Here is a 12148-nt window from a genome sequence, read left to right as displayed (position 1 = left end):
GGTTGGGTGGTGGTGGAGTGGTGCTCTGGACCATGAAGGTGAAAGGCAGACAGAACTGCACAATCTCACAGAACGTGTTTTCCCTGCTTTGACCATGACCTGCAGTTACCCTGGAAGGGAATTAGCCACCCGGGTCAACGTGGGCCGCCTCCATGGGTGAGGGGCACTAGGCAGGATGCTTGGTCTTCCGGGAGGCATGAATATGAGAGGAATCAGGTGCTCGGTTTTTATGGGAGTGGTGAGGGCAACCTGAGTCCAGGAAGAGAACCTGTTTCTATAGGACGGCCAGGGGCAAGGGGAGGACTCCACCCAGATTGTGTTTGTCCTGCTCTGTGTATTCAGCCAGCAGGCTCCGGACGAGGAGTCCGAGGGCGGGGAACGGGGCTCAGCTGACAGCCTGGCAGTAGGCAGCACCTGCCGGAGACACAGGACCTTGAGCAAGATCAGCTCCAGGTGACACTAGGGGACTGAAGATACTCTCATAGGGACCAACAGGTAACTGCTTTCAGACCCTTTAGGCATGCCTGGCGGCTGTGTTGTGTGTGGTAGGCAGTGAAATACAGAGGCCAGGGGTCAGAGAGGGTCGAGTTTGACCCCAGCACTGCCATCTATTCACTGTGTGGCCATGGTTACCTGTGAGCCTCAGTTTCACCATCTGTGAAATGGACCCAAAGATAGCACTTGTCTCCAAATTTTTAGTTTTACAACGTGGGAGGTGTTGAGCACCTAGCAACTTGAGTAGTTTCTATTTGCGTGGAACCACTGAGGATCATTTCAAGTGTAGGTCTTGAGGAGCAGTCAGCGCATGTAGGGTGTGCTACGTGGCTTGGGGACCCTGTCAGGACAAGAATCCCCCATGGCCAAGCCGACTTCGAGTCTGCACCTTAGGCATTGTTCTAAAGAAGTGGGGGAGACCGGGAAAAGGACTTTAGTGCCTTTTCTGAATCTTATTTAAAACTCATGACTATCCTGTGGGACAGGTGCTGGATTCAAATCCCAGCTGCACAACCATGGGTATTTGCATCACCCTCTGAACCTCGGCTTCCTGCCTGAAAGAGCCATTGTGATTAGGGTGTGGGTGCCCTGGAGCCAGACCATCAGATGACAGTTCCAGCCCTACCCCAGGCTGGCTGGGTGCCCTGGGGGCAGGTTCCTTCAGTCTTCTGGGTTTCAGTTTCCTCATCTGTAAAATGAGCCTAATAGCATGTTCTGTGGTGGGTGAAACTATACAAACCTATCCCCAAAGTCCAAAGAAGCTGAGAGGCTGGAGAAAGAGGCTGACATACCCAGCCTCAGAATGAAACATTTAATAGCAAATGATGAACAGAAGCCATGTCTGTGTCTAGGGTGGTGAGACAAGATGGCAGATCCTCGCACCATTATCTCCTAAATCCAGAGCATATACACCATAGGGAAAAGGATGAGTAGGACAAGGTGGTTTTGACCTAAGGGCAGGATTTGTGGTAAGCACCTGTTCTTACACATGGAACAGTAGACATGCTGGCAATCTTAGAGGCCTTTCGGAGCTGGGGTTAATCAGAAGCCAACATGGCAGATTAGCATCTAAGATGGAGTTGCTCTGGCCTCCACTGGACAGTCTTGAGATCAAAAACCTGAGAGGACAAATGTACGTGAACACTATGCACGTAATAACTGTTAGCGGTGGGTGTTATTGAGGCTGTTAATACCGTCTCCATTTTAATTAGGAATATGAGGTTGGGTGAAGAGGCAGTGGGAGCTGATCCCAAGGTCCCCCAGGAAGGAGGCCATGGATGCAGAATCCGGTCGGGACCGGGAAGGGAAGAGGGAGCCGCCAGGGAGGCACTTCATCTCGGGAGCAAAATTGGAGGGACCCCCAAAAACTCAGTCATCAAGATAAATTATCTGTGAAGACAATATTAAAAAATTAAAAGCTAAAGGCCGGTCATCCATGATGAACAGAATATAGAATATTGTTAGTTAAAGATGGGATCAATAAGAGCATCCATTTTGATTTCTTTTAATGTTATGTTAAAATATTGTTCCACTTCATGACTGAGCTTTTTGGCATTCCTTACATGTTGCACTCAGGCCAGGGCCTCATCTGTCCCACCCTCATCAGGGTTCTGCTATGATCAAGTCAACTTCAGGCCCTCAGGTGTATGTAGCCAGGGTGGTCTTCCTCCTTAAGTACAAGACAACAAAGGGGGCATGCTAAAGTCGGTTGTAATTTAAGGGAGAGTGAGGGAACAAACCAGTGTTCTAAATTGCAGGGATTTTTTTTTTCCTAGAGTTCTGAAACAGAAAGAGTTTATTTTGTTATTGTTGTGTGGGGTTTTGTGTTTGTTTGTTGGTTGGTGTTTTGTTTTGGAAAAGGTTTTAAAAAATCTTTTAAATGCTGGGCACTGTGGCTCACCCCTGTAATCAGCCTGGACAACAAAGCAAAACCCTGTCTCTAAATAAATAAATAGATGGCATGTGCTTTGGGAAAGCAATGGGCCCATTTAATACAGTCCATCAGTCCAGGCTTCTTTACAGTGGCAAGCAGTGCACGGGGAGAAAGATTTAAAAAGGCTTTGGGAAAGATTCACTTTGCTCCCTGCAGGCCCAGCTGACCTGCTTGAGCAACAAACATGCTGTTTGTCACTATGTTACCTCAATCAAGTGCTGTGAAGCAGTTGAGAATTTGAGTGCCTGGGTCACAAGACCTGGATTCAAACCCCAGCCCTGCCTCTCCCCAGCTTTCCGACTGCTACTCTTGTGCAAGTGGGACTGGCAAGGTGCCTGCCCTTGTGGAGTTGGCATTTGTAAGATGAGGGCATTGCAGCGCTCAGCCTCAGTTTCTTTATCTGTGCAATGGGGGAATAACACATCAAGGGGAAAGAAGCCGGTGGAAGTGAAGTGCCTGGCACCAGACCAGGAGGCGGGTGACGCAGGTGAGAACTGAGGGGATGAAACACAGGCAGGCACTCACTCTTGTGCCAACTCTGTGGCCGCCCAGCCCTGGGAGGAGGCCTCTTGGTGTTTTGAGTCCAGCTACGTTCATCCTGGCCTTGCCTGGCACTTAGAAAGCCTTCAATGAACATTACCTGCTATTATCATTAGCTTAAAGATGTTTGGTGCAAAACAGAATAAAATAGCAAGGCCTAAGCCTTCAAGGATCAGCAATCATTGACGGAAACACAATCAAGTGCTCCAGTAGCAATATATCCATCACCAAGCATTCCTAAAACACCCAGGGAGATTTTGATAAAGACACCCTTTCCCCTGGATCCACGAAGTCTCATATCAGGGCTCAGGGCTTGGGCAGTATAGTGAGGGCTGGATTTCCATCCCCTGTGCCTTCTTGCGCCGGAAGCAACCTGCACCACTGTACATGCCTGCCCTGATTTTAGCTACCGCGTTCCCAGCACTGTGCTGGGCACACTGGGAGATGCAGGACTGTGGGGCAGGCAGAGTAGGTCTGTTCTCTTTGTCCATTTGAGTATTCACATTGTCACTGGGAGTGGGGGCACAGGGCTGGCTCTGCTGGGAGTGCCAGCCTGCCATGCTGGCATTGCACTCAGCTGAGTGGTGAGGAGAACCCATGGGTTGTCTACATTCCATTGCATAGATCGAAGGTGTTCCTTGTTGACTCTGTGATTAATTCTGCCACCACTCCACTCCTCAAGGACCTTCCCCTTCCATTCAATAGTCATTCAGCCGCCTGCTGGCAATGAAGTTTCGGAAATGCTGTCTCCATGGCCAGCTTGCATCCTGCGTGGTATCTGGCCTTTCTCCAGAAGGAGGCCCTCTTGTTAATCTGTAACTACAGTCAGGCAACACAGACCGACAGTCACTGGTGCAGAGGAAGAAGGACCGAGGGCTGCCTCCGGGGAGGGCTGATGCACTCATGAATCGGAACACAGCACCAGTGCAATTATACCATCAACAAGGGCGATAACTAGTAAGAGTTAACATTTACTCACCCGGCTACGGCCAAGCCCAGGTGCCAAATCCTTACCCTGATTATCGACGGCCATTCGATTTTGCAATCTTCGCTTCTTCGCTTCAGACCATACCATACATATTCCTTGCCTAGTTATACCTTTAATTTCCTATCACAAAAATCAATATGCAGAAATATTTTATATTCTGTGTCCTACTGTTTTACATTTAAGTATTTCATAAAAGTAAGCATAAGTTTTTATGGCAAAAGAGAGAATAGAAAGTAAGAAAGTGGAAGATGTATCTGGACTCTGGACCCAGGATTTTGGGGTTAAGTCCTGGTTCTCTCACTCAAGGGAAGATGATTTGTGTTAGTCAGCTTGGGCTGCAATCATGAAAAAAAGAAACGTTCAGAGGGGTCTCACAACTGCTGCAATTGTACAGAGGCCTGTTTCACTCCAGAGCTCTTTATCTCAAGGAGACAGGGTGCCCCAGAGAAGCAGGAGAGTGTGACTGCCCTAACCTGGACAGTCGTTGGCCCTTCTCCCACAGGGCATGCACAACTGGCTTCTGAACAGCCAACTGGAAAGGGGATCCCTAAGGCTTGGATGTTTGTACCTTCCGAATGTCATATTGAAATGTGATCCCTTTGGAAGGCGGAGGCAAGAGGATTGCCTGAGTCCAGGGGTTTGGGACAAGCCTGGGCAACTTGGTGAGATCTCGTTTCTACAATAAATAAAAAAAATTAACCAGGCATGGCGGTTCACATCTGTGGTTCCAGCTACTTGGAAGGCTGAGGTGGAAGGATCACCTGAGCCCAGCAGTTCGAGGCTACGGTGGCCGTGAGTGTGCCACTGCACTCCAGCCTGGGCGACAGAGTGAGACTCCAAGACTTCAACCCAAAAAATAAAAATAAAAAAGAAAGAAAAGTGATCCCCAGTGTTGGAGGTGGGGCCTGGCATCCAGATCACGGGGGCAGATCTCTCAGGAAGGTCTGGGTGCCACACCTGCAATAATGAATGAGCTCTTTTACTCTTAGTTCACGCATGAGAGCTGGTTATTTAAAAAGAGCCTTGGGCTTCCCTTTTCTCACCTGCTTCTGCTTTCACCATGTAACTCGCCAGCTTCCTCCTCCCCTTCTGACGTGATGGTAAGCTTCCTGAGGTGCTGCCAAAAGGAGATGCTGGCACTGTGCTGCTTGTACATACAGCCTACAGAACCATGAGCCAGAGAAACCTTATTTTCCTTATAAATTACCCAGTCTCAGTTTCTGCTTTATAGAAACACAAAATGGACACAGGGAGCATGCCCTACACACCCATTCTGGAGGAATGGAGGCAGAGACTCAGGACAGTTTTATTTGCAGACTGACAAAACAGTGGGCCCGCAGAGCCAGGCCCCAGAAGGGTTGTGAGTATGTTCAGATGTCTGGACTAACCCTGATCTGTAGACCCCAAAGGCCGAGGTCTTTCCTCCATCTGAGACTCCCTGGGCCTGGTTCTCTGTGTTAGGGTAGGCGGTATCCAGGAGAGATTGCTGACCTCCAAAATATCCAAAACAGCAGCTCTCAGTCATGGAAATCACTCAGAGATCTTGAAAATTACCAATGCCTGGCCCCACTCCAGAGATCCTGCTGTCATATATCTGGGAATCTCAACACCACGGGTGATTCTCACGTGCAGCCCAGTCTGGGGACCAACCTCCAAGATGCAGGCAGGAGGTAGGAGAGGAGAGAGACTTTCTCATCTGAATCCCCACAATCAGCTTAACCCCCAGTTGCAAAGTGCTAGGGACTCAAACATGAGTCTAATTTCCAAAACAATCTCTCCTCCAAATGGGGTAGAATAGTGTATTTAATGGCAAATAAGGTCATTAAAAACAAAACAACTAATACCGCTGGGTAATGAAAGAAAGGACCTTTTAATATCTCATTCAAACTTTTTTTCTTTTTCAAAGTAAAAGCAAGCTCTTTCAATTGTATAAGTTTATCTTGAAATGTTCTGATTCATTTTTCTCATTTGGGGAGGACTGGAAAAAAACTTCACAAACAGAAATTATGTCTGACTGCCCTGATCCTCCGTTTTCCCATCTGTTTTGTTTTGTTTTGTTTGTTTTGTTTTAATAGAAACAAAGTCTCATTATGTTGCCAAGGCTGGTCTTGTACCCCTGGCCTCAAGCAACCCTCTTGCCTCAGTCTCCCAAAGTGCTGGGATTACAGGTGTGAGCTACTGCACCAGGCTTTTCCATCTGTTAATTGGAGGTACCCAAGTCATTCCAGTTTGCCCAGAACTTTATGAAGTCCTGCATCTAAAACACCCTCATTCCAGAAAATTCTTGAAGATAGCCACGCTCATGGTCTTTTCTGTAGGTGCCTGACTGTAAGAATCATTGGGGCATTTGCTAAAAATACAAATTCCGGGGCCCCAATCTGACTTTCTGATGAGAGGATCATGGAACTCACAAATGCTATGCAGTTCCTCAATAGATTCTCATTACCGGGCACCTTTGGGGGGAACTGATTGGCTGACACCTGTGTGGATCTCACCTTGTGCCAAGCCCTGCCGGGGTACCTCACATCTATTAACTCATATTATTCGCACAACAACCCCTTAAGATGGAGGCTGTTATTATCCCCATTTTACAGAGGAGGCAACTGAGGCCCAGCGAGCCTCAGTAACGCTCAGCGTCACTCATTGAGGGTGGGGTCCGCAGGGATTCCAAATTCAGAGTCCACACTGTATCCTGTGGGCTACACCCGTCTCTACCCAGAGCCTCAGTGCTAGGCTGGTGCCTGGCAAATTCTCCATACGAATCAGATATGGTTATTGCTATTGTGTTACCAATCCCAGTACCTCTGGGCATTAAAGGACTTGCCATTCTCTCTCCAAATGTTAGCAAAAGGTTTAGTTGCTAAACATCAAGATGCCCCCTTCGCCCTCACTAGTCACGTGGATCCCGCCTGTGGGCTGAATAAATTCCTTTCTTCTGAGATAGACAGTGGCCAATAGATGGCAGTATAGTTTTGCTTTTGTCCCAAATGAACCTTGCTCTTTAGAAAATGTGCTGGGCAAGACGGGAGAATTTCACAGCACATACCTTAAACTGCTAGGGGAAAGTGACCTTATCTGACTCCAGGTAATTGCTGCAAAAAACATGTCACTGAATTTTCCTTCTTTCAGTCCCCTTAACCTTGAAGTTGATGAGAGGCTACTTAAAATGTGCAATGATCAGGGTAACCCCAATTCTGTGGGATAAAAAAGATTCTTTGCTTCCTGTGTATGTCACACACCTTTCAGTTCCAAGATATTTCTAACCTCAAACATTGATTGAAAGTAGCCCTCAATTAATATTGAATTTAAATTGAATAGCAGAAACTTTAAAAGTTTGTGAACCCATTGTCAAATATTACTTTTTAAACTTGCAAAGAGCTGAATTTAGACATTGTGTGCATGTATATATTCTTGCATCTGTATATAGGAAAGCGTCTGTGCGTGTCGCCTTGGCCAAGACATTGAACCTGCTGTTTGCCTCAGTTTCTGCATCAGCAAAACTGGAATAATAATACTACCGCCTTGTGGATTTGATGCAAGGAGTAAATCAGTTTTACTGCAAATAAAGCTCCTAGGGCCGTATCTCAACACCTGGTAAGCACTCATTCGATGCTACTGCTATTATTTTATCATTGCCAAGGTTGTTTGAGTTATCATTATTTTTATATACAGTAGGTTCAAATTCTGGCAAACTTTCTGGAAAGGATCAGAGAGTGAATAATCGTAGGCTTTGCAGGCCATAGGGTCTGTTTCAACTATTCCACTCTGCCATTAAAGCATGAATGCTATTGTAGACAATATATAAATAAAAGGGCACTCATTGTGGATGCCGAAATTTCACTTTCCTATAATTTTCATTTGTCATGATCTATGATTTTTTTGGTTTTGTTCCAACCATGTATAAATGTGAGATTCATCTTTTGCTTATTGGCCAATTAAGACAAGCAGCAGGCTGCATTTGACCACAACTGTTGTTTGCCAATTCGGGTCTTGAAGATTCGGTACTATATCCATAATGTTCCATTATGGACAGAAGTGACGGGCCATTTGTATGTATACGTGTCATGGATTTTATATAGAAAACAGTGCAAAGCCACAGGTGTCCTGCTTTAGCACTGTTCAGCTTTATTACATGGTGTGACTAGAAAAACATATAAAATCCAAGCTTTGGTTATGTACCAAGTCCCTGCAAGAGAGCAAGCGGCGGGATCCATGAGTCTATTTGTTTGTTTGTTTCTTTGTTTTTGCCTTCCTAATATTTGATTACTCAGTGCATCTATTACCAAGGAGTAAAACCTCATACCAACAGCAAGAGGCCCATAAGAATCCTTAAAGCCAAGTAACACGTTGGCTCCTCTCAGCCAGAAATCAAAAGTCCTCATTTTTATTCTAAGAGGCAATGGAGCAGATGAACCAGTGGCCAGGTCTTTGAAGATGTGCTGCACTGGAGTTGTGTGTGTGAAAAAGGAACTTTGGTATCAAGACAGCAAGTCTGTGGAGTGGCTGGAAGGGTCCTTGTTCAGAAATCAGACATCCTTGGGGTCAGGTTCTCACTAGGCCTTTTTCTGGATGTGTATCCTGGAGTGAACTTGGAAGGCTCCATTCCCTCCTTTTTCTGGAGAACTGATACTGGTGGCTGGGAGCACAGGCAGATGTGTCTGAATCTTGCCCCTACCCTCATTAACTAGGTGATCTTCAGAAAATCAGTTTAACTGTGAGCTTCAGCCTCCTTGTCTCAAGAATGAAATCATGACTCCTTTCTCTCACAGGGGTGCTGTAGGGCTGAATGAGACAATCCAGGGGAAGTTCTTGGAAAACAGAGCTTGGATTTGAGGACTTGCTAAGTAATTGTTTACTCTTATCGCTGTTATTGTAACAAGATTTATGAAAAGTTTAGTAATGATGCGGCCATATGCCTAGGTCAGTGCCTGATAATGAGAGACAGTTCTTAATGGTTATTCCTCCATGCAACTAATAAACAATAGTTGAGTTCCTAATAAGTGCAAACACACTGCTAAGAACAGACACACCACCTGGTCAACATAGGTAGACCTCATTTCTACAAAAAAAAACAAACTTCAGCCAGGCATGCCTGTGGTCCCAGCTACTTGGGAGACTGAGGTAGGAGAATTGCTGGAGCCCAGGAGTTCGAGGCTGCTGTGAGCTATGATTGCACCACTGCACTCCAGCCTGGGCAACAGAGGAAGAGCCCATCTCAAAAATAAAAATAAAATAGGAGATGCAAAGTTGGATAAAGGCAGGTACTGCCCTCGACCTCATGGTGCTTCTGATTTACTGGGGAGGGAAGACAAATATTTTGCTTTGCCCTCCACCTCTAGGAAAATGACCATGCTAATGGTCATTCTGGAACCATCCTACCCAATGCTGCCACTCTCTGCCCTCTGTCATACTTCCCCCATCTTGTGTTATATTATTAATTTGCTTGTATTCATAACTTAGAACCCATGTGTTTTTGTTTAATAAGCTCATACATTTTGCTTACCATGAGCCAGACATTGTTCTAACTACTTTATAAGCGTTACTTCATTGAGTCCTTGTAGCTGTCTTATGAAGCACAGAGAGACTAATTACTTCTCCCAAGAGCACACAGCTATGAGGAGCAGAGAAAAGATCCAACCCTAGACAGTCTTACTCTAGACTTTGTGCCATAACTACTGCACCATGCTGCCTTGAACTAAGTTTGTAGATTTATGGTCCATTTGTTTTTTTGGCTGTCTGCTACCAGAGTTCAGATCTATGAAGTCAGAACGTCTCATCTGCTTAAGTTAAAACTGTAACTCTCATGCCTGGCATAGCATTAGGTGCAGAGTTGTGTTCAACATATATAGTCATGTGCTGTGTCATGGTGTTTTAGCCAACAATGAACTACATGTACAACAATGCTCCCATAAGGTCACAATACTGTATTTTTACTGTGCCTTTTCTATATTTAGATATGCAAATACCATTATATTCCCATTGCCTGCAGTGCTCAGTACCATAACATGTTGTGCAGGTGTGTAGCCTAGGAGCAATCAGCTATACCATACAGCCTAGGTGTGTAGTAGGCTATACCATCTAGCTTTGTGTAACTATACTCTGTGAGGTTTGTGCAATGATGAAATCACCTAAGGACTTCAGAGGAAAAGTGTTGTTAAGCGACACATGACCATATTTGTTAAATCAGTGAATGAATGAATGAAAATATAGCCAAATAAGTATATAATTAGAAGCAGTGCTAAGTGCTATTTTTTTTTAAAGAGTCAGTACTATGAGAGATTTTAACAGGGGAATTAATTTTAGAAAGCTAAAAATTATAAGTATTATTTCAATAACCCTCATTCTAAAGTCTCCTGTGACTCTAGCTAAGAGGGAAGAGAGTATAATCTACACTGACATCACTTTCCATTATAAAAAATATTTTTTGCCAGCAATGAAATGCCATTGAAAATTCCAGCTGTGTTTGACTTTCTCTCTGTTGAATATATGAGTCCAAAATCTCCTCTTTATTCTCCAAAACAAATAGAAGCCATTTGCTTTAACCTCAGCTTGTGATAATACACTCGTGGGTAACTAGTCAGGTCTCTACACCTTAGCCTCCAGGGAGAAGTAAGACTGGTTTGCTTTTGGTTTTGATTTTTTTCTCTCTTTTTTCCCCTATTGCAGGAACAATGGGTAACCAAATGAGTGTTCCACAAAAACCTGAAGACCAAGAGAGTGAACCGGAAGCAGAGACTTACAAGGTATTGCACTAACAGTCATGGGAACATTGGTACTAGTAGGAGGAGTGACAGAGGACAGAGGAATGAACTGCCTGCCCTGGGTTCATCCCCTAGAGATGACTAGTGATAAGTGGCTGTTCTCATGGGTTGTCAGATGTGCTGAGCCCACCTAAGACAGAAGAATCTAAGAGGTAGGAACCTGTGTCTTTAAGGGGCTTCAAAGCTGATTCCTACAAAACCAGTTTAGTCCCTGCTCCCAGATGAGTTCAGACCAGTGATTTTCAACTGTGGGTTATTTTTGCCCAACTATACTGCTGGGGACACGTGGCACTATTTGGAGGTATTTTTGATTATCACAACTCAGAGAGGGGGTGTTACTGACATCTCGTGGGTAGAGGCCAGGGATGCTGCTAAACATCTTATAGTGCACAAGACAACCCCCACAACAAAGAATGATCTAGCCCCAAACGTCCTTAGTGTTGAGGATGAGAAACCCAGATTTAGATCAGCGGCTGGCAATCTTAGCTGCACGTTAGAACGACCTGGGAAACTTTTAAACCTTGTGATACCTGGGAAGTACACCAGACCAATGAAATCAGAAACTGTGTGGGAATGAGGGCAGGTGTCAGAATACCCAGAGCCTCTCAGCTGCTGGAGTGTACAACTGAGGGGAAAAACTACTAATTTCAGAAGACCTCTTCTAGAACATTGCTCTCAAGGGCTGAGACCAAGGAGATCCACAGTGTTCTTTTCAGATCGTCTACAACTGGAGAGATGGAAGCCTAAATTTCTACCACTGGTGCTTTTTGTATCAATTCAGTTTGACTTGCAGCTTTGCTAAACATGGAAAGCCCTATAGGAGATAGACAGTACGCATGAACTAATATTGATCATTTGCCAGAGGGAATTCTTGCTCAGAATAAGACTAGATTTGAATATACGACCTGAGGACTCAAGGGCCTACAGAGTGGGCCCTTGTGTGTTAGAGTTAGAGTTATGTGGAATGCTTTGGAAACCCCTGCTGCCTGGCCTCATCTGAGACTAACTAAAATTCCCTGGGTGTTCCCAGGTATCAGTAGCTTTTCAAGTTCCCCACATGATTCTGGGTTCAGGTACAGTCTGGGAACTTCAGGCCTCCAGAAGCCAAGCCATGAGAAAAGTAAAAGGAGGGGAGTATGGAGTAGGAAAAAAACAAAGAACTTCCTGTAACAGTAGTGTACTAGCAGGGCGGGCCGGCCTGAAGGTTGCTGGCTCCAGCCAACACAAGGGTCAGTAGTGTTCCCAGACTCTTGTTTTTTTGAATAATAGTTAGAAAAAATGTTAATGAAATCTCCTGATTTTTAAAGATTGGCAACTGATTCCAAAATACTTGAAACACTCCATTGACCAAATAAATCAAATTTGCACACCAAGTCCGGCCCTGGGGACATCAGTTGTGACGTCTAGGCCAAACGGTTTGATGTTTAGATT

General features: G+C 45.2%; 1 protein-coding gene across 1 annotated transcript in view; it reads left to right on the top strand.

Annotated features, from left to right (window-relative positions):
* The first annotated feature begins 419 nt into the window (after window positions 1-419).
* Window positions 420-12148, top strand: part of BCAS1 (breast carcinoma amplified sequence 1) — a 128563-nt gene continuing 116834 nt past the window's right edge. The window contains exons 1-2 of the mRNA XM_008066491.2: window positions 420-495; window positions 10623-10699. Coding sequence (XP_008064682.1) covers window positions 10628-10699 — 72 coding nt within the window. The 5' untranslated portion in view covers window positions 420-495; window positions 10623-10627. The remainder of the gene's footprint in view (window positions 496-10622; window positions 10700-12148) is intronic.

Source organism: Carlito syrichta, unplaced genomic scaffold (genome assembly GCF_000164805.1).
Source record: "Carlito syrichta isolate Samal-C Ts95f unplaced genomic scaffold, Tarsius_syrichta-2.0.1 Scaffold308966, whole genome shotgun sequence".
Classification (NCBI taxonomy): Eukaryota; Metazoa; Chordata; class Mammalia; order Primates; family Tarsiidae; genus Carlito; species Carlito syrichta.
The sequence above is the reverse complement of the archived record's forward strand: the minus strand, read 5'-3'. Positions and strand labels throughout refer to the sequence as shown.